Source organism: Electrophorus electricus, chromosome 23 (genome assembly GCF_013358815.1).
Source record: "Electrophorus electricus isolate fEleEle1 chromosome 23, fEleEle1.pri, whole genome shotgun sequence".
In the NCBI taxonomy this organism is placed as follows: Eukaryota; Metazoa; Chordata; class Actinopteri; order Gymnotiformes; family Gymnotidae; genus Electrophorus; species Electrophorus electricus.
In genome coordinates this window covers 5,540,495-5,563,992 of record NC_049557.1, presented here as the reverse complement: position 1 = coordinate 5,563,992, position 23,498 = coordinate 5,540,495, and the positions used below count along the sequence as shown (strand labels likewise).

Below are 23,498 nucleotides of genomic sequence, written 5' to 3'. Positions count from 1 at the left end.
CTGGACACGTAGAGCTCTTACACACGGCCAAGTACTGGACACGTAGAGCTCATACACACGGCCAGGTACTGGACACGTAGAGCTCTTACACACGGCCAGGTACTGGACACGTAGAGCTCATACACACGGCCAGGTACTGGACACGTAGAGCTCATACACACGGCCAGGTACTGGACACGTAGAGCTCATACACACGGCCAGGTACTGGACACGTAGAGCTCATACACACGGCCAGGTACTGGACACGTAGAGCTCATACACACGGCCAGGTACTGGACACGTAGAGCTCTTACACACGGCCAGGTACTGGACACGTAGAGCTCATACACACGGCCAGGTACTGGACACGTAGAGCTCTTACACACGGCCAGGTACTGGACACGTAGAGCTCATACACACGGCCAGGTACTGGACAGCTAGAGCTCTTACACACGGCCAGGTACTGGACAGCTAGAGCTCATACACACGGCCAGGTACTGGACACGTAGAGCTCATACACACGGCCAGGTACTGGACACGTAGAGCTCATACACACGGCCAGGTACTGGACACGTAGAGCTCTTACACACGGCCAGGTACTGGACACGTAGAGCTCTTACACACGGCCAGGTACTGGACACGTAGAGCTCATACACACGGCCAGGTACTGGACACGTAGAGCTCATACACACGGCCAGGTACTGGACACGTAGAGCTCATACACACGGCCAGGTACTGGACACGTAGAGCTCTTACACACGGCCAGGTACTGGACAGCTAGAGCTCATACACACGGCCAGGTACTGGACAGCTAGAGCTCTTACACACGGCCAGGTACTGGACACGTAGAGCTCTTACACACGGCCAGGTACTGGACACGTAGAGCTCATACACACGGCCAAGTACTGGACACGTAGAGCTCATACACACGGCCAGGTACTGGACACGTAGAGCTCTTACACACGGCCAGGTACTGGACACGTAGAGCTCATACACACGGCCAGGTACTGGACAGCTAGAGCTCATACACACGGCCAGGTACTGGACACGTAGAGCTCTTACACACGGCCAGGTACTGGACAGCTAGAGCGCTGACATACAGCCTAGAGCAGGTACAAGTTTTACAGTATAGTTGAAGGTGCAGAGGAAGGAGCAGGAAACTGATGAGTTACAGGACAGACAGGGGAATGGGGAATGAAAAAGCCAGCAGGGCAGTTGGAAGGGCCCAGTGGGGTGGAAGGTAAAGGGGGTGGGGAGGGTCAGGGAAAGTGCTCATTAAAGTAGGTAGAGGAAGGTACAGGTGAGGCAAGGTCCTCTTCTGAACACTTAAACAAGCAGATAAGCAGATAAAGAGGACAGATGTCGCTTCTTATGGCTATTTATGGACCTGTCGGAGTTCCAGAGAGAGTGAGACAAATAGGAAGACCGAGAAGCTACTACAGCCATTTAACAGTTTTTGCTATTACTATTCGTAGTGAATGGTATTAAAGACAATTTCAATTTGCAATAGCACATTTATCTTTATAGGTGTTGATGTGTTTCGTAGTATTCTAAGGTGTGAGGGAGTGAGAGGCGAATGAAAGTTGTGAGACTCTTCTCCATAACAACTCAACTCGAGTGAACTTGAAAACAAAAAGCTGACAATGCATAGCTTTGGCAATAGCTCAGTGCGTTTGGTAAATGCAGGCAGAGGTGATGGCTCCGGGCACACAATGACTGGCAATTTTCAGCACCAACGACATTAAATAACAGGGAGAGCAAAAACGGGACAAACAGGGAACAGGTGTGTGCAATAATAAATTCACTTAACTAGTAAGTGGGTGATTGGGACCATTGCAGGTGTGATGTGTATGTGTGTGTGAGTGGACTTTTTCCTCCTGCTGGGTGCCCATGACACAGTATTAGGGTGATAAAATCAAACTATTACCTTTTATGGAATTAGTAATAGTAATAATTAACAATTAGTATTAATCGATTGCTGATGAAGATGAAAGGGAACACAGGATGCAATAGCATTAAGTGTTGCTGTGATGTAATGAGGTGTGCAATCAAAGAAACGGCAAAATGCAAGGCTGCATGCAGAAAATAAAAGGCATTTAATCAACAAAGAAAACAGCACCTAGACAGGGTCATGAACACCAGAACATGTGATCACAGCCCGGCTCACAGGCCTATTTATACCATTTATACCAGAAGCAGATTAACTCAGAACTCTGAACTGCAGATCCTGGACTGATGGACTACGTGGCAGGATCTGGGACCTGGACAGAGACAGGTAGACTATAAGCCAGAGGAGGATAGTTCCCACAGAGTTGGGAGCAGGTGCCAGAACTCTGACAGGGACTAGGGCAGCCTGACCTGGAAAAGGGGCGTGGGTCCAGCCGTAGGCTGAGAGGCAGCACAGGTCAGGCTCCAGGGTTTAGTGATGGCGATGCCATCCTGGGAGCTTGGCATAGCATAGGCCTTTGAGCCGGGCGTAGCACGGAATGCAGCGTAGGGGGTAGCAGAGGAGGTACCATCCCAGGCACAGGGCGCTGTTGAGACGAGGGCAAAGCAGAACATCATTAGGAACTGCATCTGTAGGAGGAGTGTCTGCCCAAGGGTCTGGCACTGGAGGATCTGCCTAAGGCGCACCAGGTGTGCCAGCCACGCCCTTGGCACTCACACCTAGCATGGGAGAAAGCGAGAGAGAGAGAACCTGTTAGACAGACTCCTGGGCACAACCCGGAGCCAACCAGACCACCAAAGACACTGGTCAGCCCTAGGAGGTCCCCACCCAGGAGCCTCTAGCCCCTTCCCAAGAAATTCCAGGGGGGACTCCCTATTCCAGGCACAAGGAGAGCTGGGCCACCAGTATGGGACAGAAGGAGGCTCTGGCCCAGGAGCAGGATCAGGCTGGATCTTATTACAGAATCATCGGGCCAGTTCGATGATTCTTTGGCTCCATCACCTGAGCACTCACAGGAGATGCTGTCTGCTCAGGCTGGGGGGAATCGCTACACCAGGCTTCCTCTTCTTCCCCCAGAGGAGCAGATCGAGCTTGGAGCAAGCGTGCCTCATACCTGCTCAGGAAAGCAGTGAGCTGGTGGAATCCCTCTTAAGCAGCTCATCTCTCATGTCAGGCAGTTGACACGCTACGTGCCATTTCACATCACAAGCCTGCTCGGGGTTGTCAGGTTGGTCCATCCAGAAACAAACTCCTGTGGAGGGTCTGTCACATGGCTAGAGGGTGGAGGAGTGGTGCATGCCAGTCCTATTACAGTGTTTTTGTCGTGTGTGATATATACTTTAGTATCATTAATAGTATATAGTTTAGTTTAGTATAATTTTGAATTCATATTTCATAAGGTGTCACATTTGGCAAGTATATCTAATCAAATGTAAACTTATCTAATCATATAATGTTGCCAATCAGCAGTGAGCTTTACATCTTTGTTGCCTTATATATATGCTGATATATGGCTACCTATGTATTGATTATACATCTGTGAACAAAATATCTAACTGAAAAGAGAATATAATTTGATATAAATTCAGTTATGAAGTTAAATATATTAGCTTGTAATGACTACAAAGGACAGTTGGGCAGAAGTAAAGAGCTGTTGAAGGACCAGGTAATGTATTAAAGGGCAAACAAAGATACCAAAACATGCAGGTAAGCAGGTGGCAAAGGCTAAATAATGGAATAGGTCAAAAACTGACAGGAATGTCAAAAAAGCAAATGGTGCAGACTAGAAAAGGTAAAGGGCTAAGATAGAAAGCGGGAAAATAAAGCACATGTGAAGTGGCAATTTAAGGAGCAGTTAAAGTACAAAAAGGGTAACAACGTAAGACACAGAAAAAGGGAGGTGCAGGTAAGGCAAGTTCCTGTCTGGGTGATTAGAAAAGACAGATGAGCAATTAACCATGTCTTCTTGACCTCTTTATAAGGCCTGTATGTACACTTTGGATTCTGATGCAGAGGATCTGAAACCAGAGCATCTGAAACCAGAATACAACTTTCTTTTAGACTGATGCTATAGAGAGAAAGAGAGAGAGAGAATGAGAGAGACCTGTTTGCCCACATTTTTGGTACCTGAACATGCTTGGACCGATAGGTAGATTGTGATCTGCCCAATATATTTCAGCTTGCTCTCAGCACACACTGAAAACATTCCTTAATATACCATCTGTTGAACCTAGAGTGCTGAACCAAGAATGCTTGTGGAAAAAGACGTTCAGACAAGCTGATTCTGAAGCAAGCATCCAAGCAGTGGAGCCTCTCTCAGAGTAAAAACACAATTATAGAAGTACTTTTAAAACATGTATGAAGATTAAATTAAGGTTACAAATGTTAGTGTTTAATTAAGATTGAAATCAAAGTTACAAAATAAGCTCTTGAAATACAGTTGAATACGAAGGACATGATGATGGAACAACAGGACAGTCATCACTGTCATGCAGCACTCCCGCTAATAAGAGAACAACAGATCACAACTCAATATCCCAGAATTCCTAAGAGAGCACTCGCCACACCAGCAGATCGTACTGCCCAGAATAATAAGCACAGTCACCTGTTGCTCATTATTCTATCCTATAAAGATTTTTTCTCAGTCACTGTGAGTATTGCCACAATTCTAGTTCATATTGGGAATTTATTCTGTTCTACCATTTTCTATGTATAATTGTTTACATGGTCGATTCTAGTTTTTGGATTCATTCACCAGTGTTCTGTTTTGCACTATTTATTTTAATTTTTTTAGATTTCAGATTGTGTTTTGAATATAGCTCTGACACCCTTTTGGTTTACTGCTTTGTACTTTTACAACTACAGAGACTTTTGCATTAAATCCTCTATTCCTTTCTGCAAGCATCTGACTGTTCACACCAAGAGCCTAATCAATTATTAAAAGGGTATGCAACATTAAGAGGGGTGGGAAATGCATGTGTAAGTGTCATGCTTTCTTCTACGCATCCGATTTGTATATTACAGGCCATTATCACAATAGATATTGTGGGGTAACATACAGCAATATACTCAAAATGTCCCCATCAATACAATGATGTTAAAAATATAAATAAAAATGGTCATGAACAATAGGAGGGGCGGCAGGGACTTGCGACAGCAGCCTTAGGAAAAAGAAAAGTACGTTGAGAGCAGCAGGAAAATGAGTATAGAAGTATACTTTAGTACGTGAGATGAGCCAGTGTTTCTTGATATAATAACTGCCAGTAAAATCTGAAGCTGTCAATAATGCATTCTTGAACATCAAGGCGAGGAATAGCAGCTGGTTATTGATAATATTTGGTAAACATATTATCGATAAAATCATTCACTCTGGTGCGTTCAGAGTACAGAGAGAGTATGAGGATGCTGACAGGTCAGGCAGAGCCGGTGGCATGGAGGTGGGTGAGATGCCGGAGAAGATGGGACCACGGGAAAATAAGAAAGACATGGAGAAGAGAAGAGATGGTTGGAGAGGAGAAACGAGCTGAGCAAAGGTGGAGATGTCAGGAGAGGAAAAACCTGAAGACGAAGACGAAAAGAACTGATGTTCAGTCCATGGCTACGGCCCTGGTATTTTAACTATGCTTGTTTTGAATATCGTGAACGATGCGTAATAATAATCTTTGTACTACTGTGTCCGTGTTGTTAAACCACTCCTAGACCAATCGCTGAATGAATCGGTGAGTGAGCCTAAGGCCCTAGCCTTACTCTTGAACATTAACACGTCCATAGGCGTAATTTGCACTGGGGACACTGGCGACATCGCTGCACCTGAAATGGCTGGTTTTGTCCCCACCGTTTTTTGAAAGTGTATTCTGAGAATATTGGTGTTTCGTTTACGAGCGGTCGTTGCTTCACTGTTTAAATAATAATTCGAATGGTTTTGCTTCTTTTAATCAATAAAACCAAACGTGTAGGACTATTGATGGCCATCAGAAAGCGTCCGTGCTTATATTGCCACACGATGCCGAGATAACAAACGCGGCACAACGAACATTTCGTGAAACGAAACAAATTACTTTTAATCGAAATAAATAGAAGGCGCCTGTGCCACAAATATAGGTCATTTTAAACAATTATGCTGATACTGTAAACGCAGTCATATTAACCTTTAACGAACCTCTTCTGTATAACACCATTATACAAAACTTCTGTCAACGAAGTTTCTGAACTATTGAATTTTCCTTTCCAAGATAGCATAGCCATGTTTTCTAAAGGTTTGTATTTTTTTTTTATGTATTAAAGTTTTGTATTTTTGCATAATAAACAGCAAATCCTTAAGCACCAATTTAATGAAAATCTCTGTAAGATTCGTGTTCTAAGTTGCATTGTTAATGGAGATTGTCTACAGGCCTACTAGTCTCTTTTAGTCTTGCACCAGGCTTAAGCCGTTACCTCGAATCGACCTTGTAAACAACGTGAAACATGCGCCTGACCCGTGTAGCTCAAAGCGCCCCGGCAAATCCCGCAAACTTGAATCTCCAAACGCACCGTAATTGGAAATGGGAGCTCCGTGCGCATGCGCAGATGAGGCTAAGGCCATGCCTACAGTGTGAGCCCAAGTTTCGGCATACCTATGTACACGTCCACGTAGAGGCAGGATCGTCGGGTCTTATGGTAATAAATACATAAGATAGCCCACCACTGGACGTCGCGATTCAAAAGGCAGGTACGTTGCAGAACGAAGAACGCGAAGGAAAAAAAATATATATATATATATATATATTTGTGTTTTTTTCCCTAGACACTGAGCCAACTCAGCTAGCTAGCTAGATAACGCGTTAGCTGTCAGCATCCTTGCTTCTTTCTTTGATGGCTAACCAGCTATATAAGCGGAGTACTAGCTACGAACATGAATGAATCTGGATTTTTTTTTAATGGTTATTTCCACTGTATTTAAAAGCAACGTTCTACCTTTTGAATTAACTTTTGTGCCAGTGATTAAGTACAGCTACCATTAGCTGCATACATCACCGGCGATGCCGCAATGCGTATACCTGTGCGCTTTGACTCTAACTTGGGTATTTATAGCTATTATTGCTGGATAGTAGTAAATTGGTGGTCAATGTGGCTGAGTTCTCCAGTAAACCCCCGAAGCATAGCCATTCGCTTGTGGTTTGGCTGGAAGTGGGTATCTCAGTCGCGCTTAAACGGACGTGCTCACCGTGCTCTCGCCATGCGGAGCGTGTCACGAGTTTATTGACGCTAATAAAGTACATTCAGATATTTAGGCAGGGTTTTTTTTGTTTTGCTTTCTATAATTAGAGTTAACACGCCAGGAATGTAGCTAACTATCGAAAATGATTCCCCACCCTCGCTTGAGGACATGTATCCTCCATTTCGCACCGCGTGTAAGTTGCTCGTAGTGTGCGACTTTCCAGCGTCCTCTCGGCGACAAGGTGAACCTCGCGTTTCCTGTTCGCTAGGCGGGTTTGGCTTTTATTGGACCAATAAAAGTTTGGTTACTTTACCGCTATAAGTCGCCGTTGAGTTGTCTCTGTCTCACTCGAATCATCGCGGTGGTCTCATCAGGCATGGTCTCAGCTTCTCTGTGCTGCTGTTTTGAAGTTTGGATAGAGGAAGGTGGTTAGGGATCATGTAGTAACTTTTGTTTGCTGTACTAAAAGGGCCATGTAGTCAGCCCAAGTGGGAACTCGTCTCTATAGTTAAGTGAACAAAGCAAGTTATAATTAGTTGCTGCTCTATTAGTAGTAATCCAACACTGAGATGGGGTTGATTACAAGTGTGTGATCGGGCCTGGTTTATGTATGGAAAAGTTCTGACCTAATCTGAGTCATCAGGTCTTGCTTTAACTCTCCCAGTAGAAGTGAGAGATTCTAAGTCTCTTAGTAACTGAATCAGAAACAGTACTTATCTATGTTTCCCACAGAATCTTGACCTGCTTTAGTTGTGAATTCAGAAGTGACTGTGCAGATACAGACTTTGGAGGAACAGATCTTGATTAATGAACCTTTTAGGCAGTCAGACCCAAGACCATTTAAATCCATTTTATTTGCCTACATCTAGTTGCTTGATGGACAGACATGTGGTCACCTTACCAAATCAGATCCACCTGAATGAAGTGGGTGTTGCGTCTCCCTGGTGTGTGCTGTGGGCAGAAGGACAGCAGTCTGTTGTTAGCACTGTGTGAATGCCAGAGGCCAGCAGTTGCACTTCGCTTTTAACTACTAGACTTTATTCTTTTGTGCTGCTCCTTGATTTCCTAACGGATGGGGCAGCAATGGGTGTATGAGCTTCTTGGCGAGGGTATTGCCCTGGTCTGTAGGAGGCGTGTGTTGTAGAGAAATGCACAGGATGGGAGGCTTTAGAGAGCAATGGCAGAAGAGAGGTCACGGCCTTTGGCTCTGCAGACCTTTCTGTCGGTGGTCTTTCAGGTCATATGGGTTCGTTCACAGCACGGCTCGGTTTTCTATGTGTACAGAGCTTCCAGAACTCCGAGTTTAAGCACTAGTGGTGGGCTGGAGGATTGTCCAGGGGAGAGGAATGCGGTGAAGGAACAAGCGAGTTCTTTCACTGGGCCCGTTTATAGTATATCAAACACCAGCCAGCCATTGTACTCAAGTAACATTCGTTCTGTTACTAGACAGACACACGGAGCTGTTTGGGAGTAATTGAACACTTTGGGTGTGTCTGCATTTTTCTTCAAGGAAATACTGAGGTTGTGCACTTTTTCTAACCTAAAATTTTGAGCTCTTCTCCCCTTCTCAAAGTTCGCTTCTGATCTTTTTTTTTTTTTTTTTTTTTTTATTAGACTGAAGCGTTATCATGTTGTTCATTCTTTCCAGGCACTTGCAGGAAGTGCAAGCTTCCCGTTCCTGTGCCGTTAGTGCTGCAGATGTTTTGGTGTCTGCAGGTACTTGTATGAGGCTTCGGGCCTGCTTCCCTTTTTTTTTTACAGTTGTGGTTGCTTTTCGCGAAAGTTTCCTAAATGCCACTGTCTTAGGATCTGCAAGCTGCACATATCCACCCACCAAGCCATTTATAGCTCTGGTGGCTATATCTGCTTGGGGAGAAATATCTTAATTATCTTAATTATAACAGTATCTCCATATGAACTGTTTGGCAAAAATTTGCAGTCATGTTGCTGAACGATATAAAGATCACTCATCCTTGTCTCTACACTGATGTGCTGTTGTGATGTCAGTCATTTCTGTTCACAAGTTTTTATAATAATTATAATAATGATAATGTTGGTCTAAAATAACTAGCATAATCTGTAAAATTTAGAAATTTTGTTTTTTGATTTGAGTATTGCACCAAATACATGTGGTGAGTGCAGCAGTCAATTAATTTTTTTAGCAGGATATTGGCAATAGGGTTTTTTTTATTACACTATCACAGAAGGCTACAATATGCAAACTTCAAATCATTTTCTGTGTGTGCTTTGAAGGCCTTGACCAATTGGTCAGTGGGAGTTTTTATAAATCAGTGGCTTTAAAAATCATTGAGATGCCTAATATTTTTTTGCAAACCAATATTATAGAAAACCTGAATGTACAGTAAAACATTAACACATCTTATGTGTGTGGGTGAGTGTTCAGTGGGAGTTTTTTAATAGAATTAACATGATCTAATAATTTTTTTTTTTTTAATGCAGGATAATATAACCTTGTCATATCGAGCTTTCACCAGTGTGTTTGCATATTGCTTTATAAAATGTAGTTTGATATAAGCAAATGTAGTTTGCTTATATCGAGTAACCCTTGAACATGTCTTTCCGGAGTTCTTAGCTGTACTCGAGTGCTTATATTGTGCTATCTAGTGTGAGTGTAGTTTTCAGTAATGTGAGTGTGTGCGCTCCGTTCACAGCAGGCTGCATGCTCAGTCATTACATAGCAGTCACCTGCCTGACCTTGATCTAGTCATGCCCCGTGCACACCCCCTGCAGAGGCTCCACCCTCCAGCCTCTGCCCACACTCTGCCCACTTTGGGGTGCTGATGTCCTAAACAGCAATTCCAACCCTTGCTGCACTTCACTGCCATTTATCTTACTGTCCAAATGCAGTTTGTGGTGTCTTTGTCCCAGCAGTGGAATACTAACGGACTTTGACACCGCGAACAGCAGTCTTCGAGCAGGTAGCACTGTTTTGGAAAGGTCACCTTCAGCTTGGATCTAATTCGAACCGGATCGGACTGGATTCAAGCATCTCAGCATGGCGGCACTTTCTCATCTCTGAGGAATCCAGATGGCAGTGGTTCAGAGTTTTATCAGGCACTCACTCTGAGCAAATGGCAGCGCTGATAGGCTAGACTCCACCCTCTAGAGCCAGTGTATAAACAAGACGTCCTTTTAAAACTGCTGTCAAATGACCGTAATGGCACCGTGAAAGCAATTCTTTCTGTTGAGATATCGAGATATTACGTGGTGCCTTGCTGGTTCTCATCCAAGACGATGTATAGGGCGGATTAATGATCTGAGTCTGGAGCAAAAAAAATCAACTCTAATCTTAACTGTTTGTATGTTCTGCAAGTGATGAACTTTATGCCATTCTTCTCTGAACTGCCCTACTTTTCAGTAAAATTGGTAATAAATCTTAGCAACAGAAGTTAACACCATTAAGAGAAGGAGATCATATAAAGATTACGACTTTAGTGATCCCCTCGGGAAAATTAACTCAAAGGTGAGTCAGTGACAGACCAAACAATAACTTTTATAAACAAAAAGGCCAGACTTTTGTTGTCTTCCATAAGTAAGAGCCCAGAATTAATTCCTGGTATAAATTCTGCCCCTTTTGGTAGAGCTGTTCTAAGGGAATGCACATGAGACAAACCTCCTTTCAAAGGAGGATCACTGGTGTGTTTTGCGTTTTTGTTTGTCAAATTTGTTATTGAACTGCTACAAGAGTCATTATGGGACAGCCCTTCATAGTGAGCAAAGTGGAGTAATATTTTTGAAATGAGCTGTAGTTCTACTTTGTGCTGAAGCAGTTGTAAGTGGTGTGCATCAGCTGGAGCCTTACTGGCGGAGGACCATGCAGGCCCTGAAAACTCCCTCCCTGTGTGTCTGAGAGACACACTACGAGGGACTGTATAGAAAGAGTGATGAATACAATTGACCACAGTGTCTTGCTTCTGTGTGGGAAATGTAGCACAAATTTAGGAACACACTTTCATTACTTGTAGACAAATCTCGAGATTCTGGAAATTCATAACTCAGCAAACTGGCAGAATTCTTAACATAAAATTAAAGAGATGACGGTTTATTTCTACAGGCACATTTACATCATACATTGTTTACTGGCGTGTTAACACCATAAACGTCTTGACAAGTTATTACTCCTGGCTGGGAAGTGTTTCTCCTACCCAGATATTAGGGACGTGCTCGTAACTCTGCGCTGTAGAATGAAGAAATGTTTGATACTTCCTCATGAAGTTATCTGCAGTGAGCAGAGTGACAGCCTATAGTTTATGAAAATGTACGGACTTGTTGGCTCTGAGCTCATAATTATACTAAAAGATTAGTATTCCTTACACTGAAAGTCTCTGTAAAACCAGATTGTGTGAAACTTGCCGAGAAATCTAAAGCAAAGTGCAGTGCAAAGCATCACTGTAAATTGTAAAGAATGTAAATAGTTTTTATTACTATTTGATTTATTTATTCATTTACTGTCTTCTTCCTTAAGGATGGTCTTGTTTGGGGTTTTCCCAGTTTTAGTTGAAGAGCTTTTTATATTGCAAATGTAATTATTGCAGTATTTAAAAGGTAAATAAAATCAAGCAGAATTTTAAAGATAGAAATTCCTCAGGATACCATTCAAGTAAAATGAGTTCAGGTCAACTAGCGACTAATTTGCTTTGACTTGCTAGAAATAACAGGCTGTAGAGCTTTGTGAAGTACTCAGTACCCACGTAACAACCCATTTCATATCAACCAAGGGTATGTTCCCAAAGCCTGGCCAGTGTGGCCTCTGCTTCTCCAAACACCACTCGGCCTGAACACACATGTTGTTGTTCCTGTGTGTTCTTGGCATGGAGTAGCATGTTTAAATCGCGTTAACCTGGGGCAGGCATGTCTCGGATATCTGCAGGTGGCCCGAGGTCTTGCTGCCTTATGGGTTTTCTCAACAGCAGGGATGGGCTGAAGAACACACTGTTCTGGGTGTGTTTTTGGCAGTGATATGGAGCCTTTATAGGGGAGGTTCTGCCGTCCTACTGACATTTGATTGGTGCCTCGCCTCCTCCGTTGGGGCTGGAGGGTCTCGGGGCGGGGCCTGCTGACTACCCAAGTGTGTGTTTGGTGATGTGGTCGTAACAGATAAAAGCATTGAGGGAACATGGAGAGCTGAGAGGAAGAACCTTCAGGTGGGACTCATTCTTCATTTGTACTGCCATAGAATTTTGCACTTTTGATCCCGATACACCGTGTGAATTCAGGTTAGGGGTAACTCAGGGATTTGGATGTAAATGTAAGTATACTGGTTCCAGTTCTTTTTATGTGGAGGAATCCCTGAATCTCACATACGTTTACTTTGTTTCTGCTGCATGTATTCAGCTTGTCTGACGAATCATTGTTTTCTCCACTATGGCAAAATTTTTAAATGATAATTGTATTCCTAGTGTGGAAATTAAGGAAGAAACCAGCCACAGATCTAGAACAGAGGACCTCAGTTCAGGACCATGATTTCAAAATTGTCTTGGATTTTGTAATCACTCATTTGTTCATTTCTAGGTGTGTCACAGCATTCGATTTGCAGCCAAAGAGGTCTAAGTATTTCAGATTTAAAAAAAAAAAAAAAAAAAATGTTGCCTGACGGTGACTTACATTAACCATTCAGTTAAACTCAAAATCCCTGAATGTTTTTTCCATTTTAAAGTACAGAGTCCAGGGAAGATGTCTGCACTAGAGTCATTGATTAGGCTGTGGAGCAGAACAAGGTGAAAGTTCTCAAGTTTCAGTATGGCTTGTAGAAGCCTTTGCTAATCTTGACACAGCAGGGCTACTTGGTTTGCCCAGGTTGTATGTGGATGAATGCTAGTCAATGTTCTTTTATCTTCATTCATTTGAATACCTTTTGAGAAACCCGATGCTCTGCATACTTTGAACCGTACCTCTGTGGACTGCCGGAGCTGAAGATGTCACGCTAGCACGAGCTGCCCTCAACTGCCGGTGCTCTGCTTTTGTGTTCGGGGTTCAGACGTCTGCATTAGCACAGCTGGTCCAGGTCAGCACAAACGGGATGCGTGAAAGCATAAACCCATGGCCAAGCTGAGCCAGTGTTTCTCAGAAGGGCAGTCTCTGCCGCAGCATGGCTTGACCTCTTTAGTGACGAGTAAGCTCACGCACGGGTAAACATGCTACCATGCGCCGCTCGCCTCTACAGCTTTTCTCCAATCAGCAGTTAGTACGCCACCAGCTACAGCCTGACGCTGCACCCTGCGGTCAAGAGTCACTCTGTTGAAACCTTGAGTAATTGCTCTTGGAACAGTAGGTTAAGCCTCGGTCACGTGCGCATGTGTACTTGCGCATGTGGAGTTAAAGGCATAGCTCCTGGAGTGGCATGTGCGCGAATATTTTCCACAGGGGAACAAAATGTGCCTGTCTGTTTTAAAACAGACATGTGATTCTGCTATACTTGGGGGGGGGGGGGGGGGGGGGGGTTGTGTGTGCGCGCACGTCTACATGCAGGTTTCGTATAAATAGCACAGCATGTGCAGTAACGGCTATTGTCAGGTTTTTCCTCTCCCATGTCTGGAGTTGTATTAGATTCCAAGAGCCTGAAGTTACTGTGCACAGGGTTGCTCAGTAGTCCACATTATTCATTACTGCAATGCATTTATTTTATTTTATTTTTTTACATTTATAGCATTTAGGTGAAGTTTTTATCCAAAGCGATGTACAGTCATGGCTGAGTACATCTTTGAGGAAGTGAGAGTTAAGGGCCTTGCTCAGGGACCCAATAGTGGCAACTTGGTAGTGGTGGGGCTTGAACTGGCAACCTTGCAATTACAAGTCAAATTGCTTAACCACTGAGCTACCACTGCCCTAATAAACTGGAAATGCAGCATTACAAGTCTTAAGTTGTTCTTATCCCTGAACCCAAGATGGGAGTACAGCCATCTTGGAGTGTAGAGTTCCTCAAAAAAAAAAAAAAACTGTATGTGTGCAATAAAAATAAATGTACACTCCTAGTTGATTGCATGTATTTCCGTCTTGAGTTCAGGGACAGGAAAACTGAGACTTTTCCAACTTCTTATTGGAGTTGTATTCAGCTACATATTGTGAAGGTGTTCAGTGATGTAGAAGAATACTTTGAATACCATTTTTCAGTTGTAAATGTGCTGAAGATACATTATTCTGACTTGGCTATTGTCACATGAGACAGAAGAAAAATGTTAGCAATGGCTAATGATGCCAAGTGATGTGTTCAGTTCAGGTTTTTTCCCCCCAGAGGCCCAGAGAATTGAGTCTACAACAGCGTGCATTTGGCAGTCTTGGTAGTATAGCCTGCACGTCCCAGACATGTTGGATGTGTTCCGAAATACATGCCTGTACACACATGCACGTGTGCATGCTCATGCTTCTGCAGTTTAAAACAAACACTCATGCAAACATTCACACAGGATCTCTGTATATTGGCAGTGCATGTGTTTGTTTAGTTTGATAAAGTGGGAGTTCTTCACACTAACGAAATCAAAGGTCATGTGAGCCTACCCCACCTCCGCAGCTCCCCCAAAGCAGAAGTCTAATGATACCGTATACTGTGTGCTTCTGTGAAAGACGGGGCTTCCACGTCTCATTATTCTGAAGTGCCGTCATTATGTCCCACGTGGGTTTTATACTACGAAGCTGCGGGGTTTTTTTGTTCAGCAGCTGAACTAAAGGTTTTGTAAACTGTCCACAGTTACTTCAGTAAGCAACTCAACAGAAGGTGATGGATTAAAATGACTGCAACCTTTTTGCTTGGCATTTCCAGCTGTGCCGCTCACCTTAAACTTTGATCAGCCATCAACCATTCTTAGTCCTATGCAAATTAATAATTAAATGGTTAATGAATTAACAAATTGACATCTGACATCCAGCTACAGGAGACAGTTGACGGAGCAGCAGCTGCTGAAAAGTTCAAAGTACTTTTCCCATGTTCCTATTCTGCCAAAGATTATTAGGCCCGAGGATGAGTGAAGAAGTGCATCCTGGGAACTCTCTCAGAGCTTGGACCCCTCATCCTTTAGGATGCATTTTAAAGCTCTAGAGAAATGCATTGGGTCTCCGGGTATTGTTGTGTCTAATATATGGACTCTCTTTCTTCAATGGGTTCTGCTTTGGCACTGGGCTTCACTGCTGAAGTGAACTCAATGTGCAGTGAGGTGTAATGTTCCCTGGCATCTTGCCACTTGGACATACCAGCCTGACTCCTGGCATTCATTCCTGGCTTAATTTCATTCACCTCAGCTCAGCTAAAGGGGATCTGTACGTGTTTTAATGGCAAGAGGCTCTCCCAGGGACGGGCGTTTGTGTGTGTTCTTGTGTGTCTAATGAGAACGCAAGGAGCACTTAGGAAGAGGCTCACAGCTGCAGGTAGGCCCACTCCCATACACGCAGCCCTGTTGCACAACTCGGGGGTGCTGCTGAGGTCTGTCCTGGGGCAGGGCTGGGAGAGAAGACGTTAAAGGATTACTGCCTCTTTTTTTGTTGTTGTTGTTGTTTTTGTTCTGTGGTTTAACTGATCTTGAGTATGCATTTTGTGTGATGTAGCGGTTAAACATTGCAAATCTAGATGTAATGATCTAACTACGTCCTGTTTATAGCATGTAATCCATCGGTGTACTTTGTGAAGTCAGACTGTTGTCGGCACGCTGTCTGATCACGGTTTGCACTTTTGTTTTGCTACTGCTCATATCGGCTTGAGAGCAAAGCCCAGTGCAGTGCTTGAATGTGTGATGCCTTAAATATTCAGGAGCTCTAAAACACAGTTCAGTGTGTTTTCATTTTATAGGCTTACTTCTCTCGTTATTTAGCTTTATGTAACAACTGTTTACTGTATTCTGTATGTAACTAGTGATATTTTTCTTTCTGTCCTTCTGTCTCTCAGACCGACCAAGACCCTCACCTGACCAAGCTCTTCCTCATCAGTGTTGCCCACGTGATCGTACTTGGCGATGCCTCCAGCAACAGGCGGTCCGGTGGGGTACACCCCCCCAGAGGGAGGCTGGGGATGGGCGGTGGTGGCAGGGGCCTTCATCAGTATTGGCTTTTCCTACGCCTTTGCCAAGTCCATCACAGTCTTCTTCAAAGACATCGAGGTGATCTTCAACGCAACCAGCAGCCAGGTCTCCTGGATCTCATCCATCATGCTGGCAGTTATGTATGGCGGAGGTCAGTCTGTCTGTCTCTCTCTCTCTCTCTCTCATCTTGCTTGCTCTTCTTTCAAGGCCCCGTTGCTGTTCCACTACAGTGAAATAAAATAACCAAACGCGCCACCATGTTTGTGTTTGACCTGTCCTGCTGTGACGTGCTGCTGGACGCATATCCATGTATGCATGTTCCAGAGATTAGGGGGCTTCTGGATTTCATCTGTGGATCTGTTGATTCAGCTGTAGTCCTGCTTGTTAAGTGAGGCGTCTTGCGGAGACACTGCCGGCTCCACGCCTCTCCTCATGTCAGGGCTGTGTAGCTGGCATGGGTGGTGCAGCACATTCTTGGCTACATAAACCGGCTTCCAAATCTGAGGCAGTGGCTGAGCTGACGTGACAAAATGTCATGTGAGTTTAGGAACTGGAAGATTTTCTGTTTCCTCTTTTTCGTCTGTTTAAAGGTTTTTTAGAACCAGAGATCTAAATTCATTCATTAAATAGTTTTCTCTTCTTATGTGGAGCACTTTGAATGGCCGTTGTGTGTGAAAGGTGTTATTTAAATAAACTTGCCTTGCCTAAAACGGTTCCTAGTCAAACATACACTCACAGAGCTCCATTTGAGTTTCCAATTTAATGTACTAATTTTTGTTTTTGATAAATTACCATTATTTCTGATTAAATACAAATGTGAATCAAACTTTTATTTAAATTTAATCATTATCTTTTGATGCCAAGTACATAATGCAGAAGTAGAAGTTTAGCATCACTTTAAACCTACCAGCTTCTTATTGGTCTTGAAATGTGCCAGTGTCCTTGGTCTGCTCGCTTGGGGCAGAGATCTGGCTCCAGCACTGCACTGGTTCAACTGACTCAGCTTAAACCAGCATATGAGCAAGACAGAAGTCACAGGCACATTTTGTGGTGGTTGTCATGGGAACATGGACTTCCTGTGAAATGTAAGCCCTCCCAACTCATTTAAGATGGCTGTGAGAAGCAAAGAATGTTTGAGGTAATGTGAGTAAAATCTGCAAATATCATTTTCTCAGACTCCTGCAGTTTTTAGCTGCCATCTTATCCCTAGACCACAAAATACACTTGAAGTATGCACACGCGCGCGCGCACACACACACACACACACACACAGATACGTTTGCATGGATTCATAATGTGGGCTTATTTCTACTCTTTCAGCCCAAATCGACATGTATAAGAACGTGCCTGTAAGCCTGATGGTGTTCTAGATGTATTCTCTGAAGAAGGTGGTGGGTGTATCATACAGGATTCGGGCCTCTCGAGTGAGGTCCTACTCAGCATTAGTGTGAATATTACACACGCACATTTCAGCACATAGTTGCCCTACCACTGACTTGCTGTGACTGCATCGGTGACTGTGACACAGTAATGCCAGTCAGCGGTGCGCTTTCAGCCATAATTATCTACTTGTATGTACTGATGCAATTCAAGACTCCCCCGCCCCCTGTATTTTTTATTTCCTCTTTGTTTTAATCATTGTTACATTTCCCAGAATGCATTTTAAACGGTTTAAAACAAATACCTCCTACGAAAACCTTTTTTTAATGCTTGATGGAAACCATGTAGACAGCCTGTCTCCTGATTACTTCTTTGTGACGCGTGCGTGTGCTTTCAGAAGCTACGTGTCTCACAGAAACCACCTCTCTGCGCCCGCTTAGGAAGCTGCTACGCGCTCTGCACTCTGAGCATAAGTGTTAGCCGTGAGGCCTTTGAGTGCAACTGAAAGCAGGGCCTGCTGCTCCACTCACATGGCCGCTCACCTGCTCTGACTGCTGCTCGCGTTTAAATTTGATGACGTGGTGCGACTTTGTACAGACTTTTTGTTGTTGCGGACATGCTCCCATGATTTCTCTTGCATCAGAAACACCAATGGCAGAAGAGTAAACGTGCTGTTTCTGAGTGATTACTTCACAGGGAACATATTAGTGTACTGGTTTGACCAGTACACTTCACTTTGGGTGAAGTGCAGCAAAGTACGTGGTACAGGAAGTGTTTCTGTTCAAAATGGATGGATTGTGGTCTGTCCAACTGGAGAGGCGGGACTGGAGTGTCGGTACTGTCCCATCATGTGTCCAGGGGTTCTGGAGACCATGTGTTATTGTTTGTTTGTTTGTTTGTTTTAGTGAAGTGATTTCACAGGCTGCACTCTTCTCCAGAGGTTTACCCAACCACACACTGTGTGGGTAAACCCCTGAACTAGCTGGATAGTCATCTGATGCAAAAGCCAGAATCTGTCCATATACCTTTTTGAAAAGAGCGAGTGTATTTGCGGGGGGATCCGGTAGGGTCGATTCATGGCTGTGCGCGAGTGGTGCTTTCCCGGAGGGGCCGGAGAGACGCGGAGGCATCATGCCTCTGTCTCCCTCATGCAGGCAGCCCAGCTGTGCTTTTCTCTTTAGACTGGAGGAGACGCAGCAGTACTAATTCAAGGCTAATTTATGCTTAGTTGGTGCACATGCTTTGCATAAACTGATGTAATGACTTTCATTGGCACTAGTGTTCTCAATTCTGGTTTGTTTGTTTGTTTTTTTCTTTTCATTGTAGTCAAATGTTGTTGTTGGTTAGCAACAGTCAAGGAATAATGAAGGATGACTGGTTGAACAGTGCTTCGTTACGATCACGAAAGGCTTTTGGCCACAAACCTGTCTGCTAGTTGTTATGATTTATACCAGCCATTTTTGCCCCAACAGTCTGGATATACCCCACTTGGTGTGATTTACTTCATGTTTTGGTAAACGTTTGCATGGAACGGTTTCACACATTGTAGAAGGATCAGAGTATGCTGCCTGCAGTGAGGCTGATAGCACTGTACAGGGAGCTCAGGAATAGGGGGGTGTGTGTGGGGGAGTGCGCGTGTGCGCACACACTGTGTTTGCTGGGGCTGTTTTGATTAGTTGAGTTTGGAACCCTTTTAAAGTGCTGTTTGGAGCATTGCTTTATAAGGCCTTGGTGGCGTAACACCACGGAAAGGGTGGGGGGAGAGAGAATCACATGCACCATTGTCTTGGATTAGAAAAGAAAGTTTGTTTGGTCCAGTACAGAAGCAGAGCAAGCCTGTCGGGATACATTAGTGCATTCGGTGAGTGATTGGAGAACCAGCAGACTGCCCTGGCCTGTGATTGGCTGTGTCCCCGGGTCCTTAGCTTCCTGGCCCATAGTTCGAGGTTGCCCAGACGTGGCACCAGTTGCATTTGCTGCTGTGTGATGATGAGCACAAAGGCACCTCTGAGCAGTTTTGCGGCAGCTCTGCATAAGATGTTTGTTTTAACCGAGAGACGCAGAGAGCTGAAGCAAAAGCATGTAGGCCCGTCTCTGTTTAAACAGACACTAAATGAATTGGCCTAACCAGAACAGGATGATTTGGTGCCAGTTTTGTGTGGGGGTGGGTGGCTTTTTCACATGAAGGAAGGCCATATTGAGTGCAGTGACTTGCAACTTCTTAGTACCAAGTGCCTGAAAGTGTAATATCAGTAGTGACATTTTACTGCCATCTAGTGGTGAAGTAGACAGAAGAAATAAAATCCCTAATGTGGGTTTAGCAGATTCTTGCTTTACTCCTCACGTTTTTCTATCGTGAGTTGCAGTAGGGGAGTCTGGCCTCCGAGGCACAGTCAGTAGTTCACAACAAAGTAATTTAATTCTAAGACAAAGGCAGGGTATTGGCATTTCCTTGCTCTTGATCCTGTCCATAAAAGAGCTTTATAAACTAATCAGGTGAATCTCTCTCTCTCTCTCTCTCTCTCTCTCTCTCTCTCTCTCTCTCTCTCTCTCTCTCTCTCTCTCAGTGAAAGATGAGGGAGTGTTTTGGGTTTTTTTTATATATAATTTATTTATTTGAAATGTGTTTGTATGGTGTAATTGATTTAATAAAGTGTATTGTGAAAAATCTTTCTCTCACCTTCTACTGGATAAGGATGCGCGCTGCAGTGGTACATGGCACATTGACATCCACAGAAAGACTAGATATTGAAGTTTACATTTTCAAAATAACACTATTTAAAAGAAATGTCTTGTTCAATGGAAGTGTACTTTAGTGTATGCACAGGAAGGCGAGTGCCTTTTTAAATGTGCTTTGTATATGTAGCAGGTACATATTTAAATATAATGACAAATGGACAAAAACACATCTGCTGTGTTCACTGTTTAATCCGCCTCTGTTCTCCATACAGGACCAATCAGCAGTATTCTGGTGAACAAGTTTGGCAGTCGACCAATCATGATGATCGGAGGCTGTCTGGCTGGATCAGGATTGATTGCTGCATCCTTCTGCAACACAGTAGAGGGGCTGTACTTCTGTGTGGGAGTGATAGGGGGTGAGCTACTTTCACTTCAGTCTGTCATATAGTAATGATGCTAAATTAAGCCAGTCACATAGTGACCATGATTTGAACTGATTAGACATTGTAAGATACATAAAAAACACAATAATCTGTTTTGGGATAATTTGTGGAATACTTGGTATTGATCTTCAGAAATGCTCTGCTATGAACCTTTAGTAGAAACAGAGCCTTTAATAGAAGTGTTGTACAGCAATTGTGATTGTTGTGACCAGTGTTGCCCTGTCATGATCACTACCACCGGCATCTTGTCCCCTCCCACCCCAAGGTCTGGGCTTGGCGTTCAATCTGAACCCGGCCCTGACAATGATCGGCAAGTACTTCTACAAGCGGCGACCCATCGCCAATGGGATCGCCATGGCTGGCAGCCCGGTCTTCCTGTCGACTCTGGCACCACTCAACAGCTGGCTGTACGACCGCTTCGGCTGGCGGGGCAGCTTCCTGATCCTGGGCGGTGCGCTGTTCAACTGCTGCGTGGCCGGCTCTCTGATGAGGCCCATCGGGCCCAAACCCCAGCCGGCCAATGCCAACCCAAAGGAAGACGGGGGTGCCAAGGAGCTTGAGAGAAAGACGATGATGCAGAAGGTGAACAGCTTCCTGGATCTGACGCTCTTCATGCACCGCGGCTTCCTGCTCTACCTCCTGGGCAACGTCATCATGTTCTTTGGCCTTTTCGCGCCGCTTGTCTTCCTCAGCAACTACGCCAAGAGCAAGGACATCTCTAAGGAGAAGGCAGCTTTTCTGCTCTCCATCCTGGCCTTCACAGACATGGTGGCGCGTCCATCCATGGGCCTGGTGGCTAACACGCGCTGGGTGCGCCCACGCATACAATACTTCTTTGCCGCATCGGTGCTGTACAACGGCGTGTGCCACCTGCTGGCGCCCCTCTCTGTGGACTACGTGGGCTTTGCCATCTACTCCGTGTTCTTCGGCCTGGCGTTCGGCTGGCTGAGCTCTGTGCTCTTCGAGACGCTCATGGACCTGGTGGGCGCACAGCGGTTCTCCAGCGCCGTGGGCCTCGTCACCATCGTGGAGTGCGGCCCGGTTTTGCTCGGACCCCCGCTGCTGGGTAAGCATAAGTGGATGTAAGGGTGGGTAACTGTTGTAGAGGGGACACCAGTGTCCTCCTGTAGTCTCTGTCACCATGGGCACTGCAGTTTCTTGGCACTAGTCCAATCAGTGCATCCGTTATGTTTCAACCCAACGTTGTGTCTCTCGCAGGGAGGCTGAATGACATATACAACGATTACAAGTACACGTATATGGGCTGTGGCATCGTCCTGGTCGTAGCCAGCATCTTCCTGTTTGTGGGCATGGGGCTCAACTACCACCTGCTGGACCGAGAGCGCAGGGAGGAGGAGAGGAAAGCCAGCCTGGCTGCCAAGGTCGCCGAGACCAATGTGGACAACGCAGCCGACGTAGGCATGCCACTCAAGCCAGCAGACGAGGACAGTAGTGTATAACGTGCCGGATACCCCTAACCCACACAGACGCACATGGCTGCCAAATAGCCATGTTTTCCAGTACTGACCATCTGCAATAAATGAGCACCGGACAATTTTCTTTTACTTTAAATGAGAAATGTACAGACTAACGAGTCACCTAGGTCCACCTTTCCCGCTCTAATCGTCCATATGTAAGCTTTGGAGCTCTGGACTTCCCTGCCCTAATTTCACTACTTATTCTGAGTTGCAGCTAAAAGATTACTTCGCTGCTTGTTCTCTGTATAACTTTTGTACCATCATTTACACACACTGCTACAAAAAAAAAAAAAAAAAAAAAATCATACACACTCCACCAGAGTAACACTTTTATTCCCCACTAGAAGTAAATGCTGTTGACCCATCTGAGCCACCATACATATGTACATCTGTGTTTTGGGGCATTTGTGTTCACGTTTGAAGTGCAGCTGCAAGTTGAGCTACGTGTATTTAAACATGTATGAAACGGGTCTGGAAACGTGTACACGCATCTTTCAAACCGGTGCATTTACAAATGTTGGCTCCATCTGGAGCTTAGCTTTGGAATTTTCTTTAGCTTACGTTGTGTGTTTGTGTAAGAAATGATACTCAGGCTGACTGCTTTTAGTTTAAAAAAAAAAAAAAAAATTGTAAGAGAAACCACAATTTGTCAGGATAAATGGTCCAGTGTCTTCATTCTGAGTGGCATTCGGGATGAGTTTTTCCCCCTCACAAGTGTTCCTGACATTTCTGCACAATAGCCATGCTGCCCTCTAGTGGTTCCCAGCAGTAATCGGCACCAAGGAGAATCACCTTTCTGGCTGGTACTTTTTATAGTTAATAACTTGCCATGATCGTAGCAATAATCTGGGTTTAGATCTTTTGGTATCGTGCACAAATATTTATGGATTTCCGTTTTGTTTCGTTATTTCTCTCCATGAGGAATTTGCTACATAGACACGATATTTGAAAGGCTGACCACATTTGTCTCTTGGTATTCATAGTCCTGTGTGAAGGGTTGTAAGATTTTTTTTTTTTTTTTTTGCCTTTTAACAAGGTGCCTTATTTGTTGTGCCCTCTGGTTTAAACTTTATAAAAGTTACAAGTCCAAGGCATTTCTTAAAATCTCCAGTAACATATTAAATGCTAACATTTTTAACCATTTTTTAGAAACTGGTATTCTTGCTTTTAAATTTCCTAGTACGATGGCAAGATTTATTTACTTGTGATATTCGAGACAGGAACCGCAGATGCATGACTGTAGCTCAAATAATGTTTGAGAACTGACTGAACACCCAAATCCTCAACCTTCAGCCTCGAGATAAAGGACCAAGGGTATTTTTTTAACCTGTTATGATCAGAGCTGGTGTTGTGGCTTCGCTAGCAGGA

At 44.3% G+C, this 23,498-nt stretch overlaps 1 protein-coding gene and 1 long non-coding RNA gene across 14 annotated transcripts in view; one reads left to right on the top strand and one right to left on the bottom strand.

Annotated features, from left to right (window-relative positions):
* The window catches only part of LOC113572070, an 18,695-nt gene extending 5,601 nt beyond the window's left edge, over nucleotides 1-13,094 (bottom strand). For 2 of the 4 annotated variants that reach the window (XR_004775549.1, XR_003410063.2), the window contains exons 1-4: nucleotides 13,037-13,094; nucleotides 8,026-8,075; nucleotides 7,438-7,523; nucleotides 2,338-2,513 (exon numbers count right to left, since the gene is read on the bottom strand). This is a non-coding gene — a long non-coding RNA (uncharacterized LOC113572070). Of the gene's footprint in view, nucleotides 1-2,067; nucleotides 2,647-7,437; nucleotides 7,524-8,025; nucleotides 8,076-13,036 lie in introns of those variants that run through there. The other 2 variants (XR_003410064.2, XR_003410062.2) reach the window with 2 other exon arrangements.
* slc16a1b (solute carrier family 16 member 1b) lies at nucleotides 6,525-23,498 on the top strand. Of its 10 annotated transcripts, none has more exons than XM_027001338.2 (7): nucleotides 12,138-12,289; nucleotides 12,657-12,689; nucleotides 12,807-12,862; nucleotides 16,018-16,301; nucleotides 20,482-20,625; nucleotides 20,918-21,718; nucleotides 21,871-23,498. In XM_027001338.2, the coding sequence occupies exons 4-7, from the start codon at nucleotides 16,085-16,087 to the stop codon at nucleotides 22,110-22,112; spliced, it is 1,404 nt and encodes a 467-aa protein (XP_026857139.2). In that variant the 5' UTR covers nucleotides 12,138-12,289; nucleotides 12,657-12,689; nucleotides 12,807-12,862; nucleotides 16,018-16,084; the 3' UTR covers nucleotides 22,113-23,498. The 10 variants fall into 10 exon arrangements, with proteins under 10 accessions (XP_026857142.2, XP_026857134.2, XP_026857139.2 ...); XM_027001340.2 differs by having other exon boundaries at nucleotides 12,802-12,862; XM_027001343.2 differs by lacking the exon at nucleotides 12,657-12,689 and having other exon boundaries at nucleotides 12,273-12,289.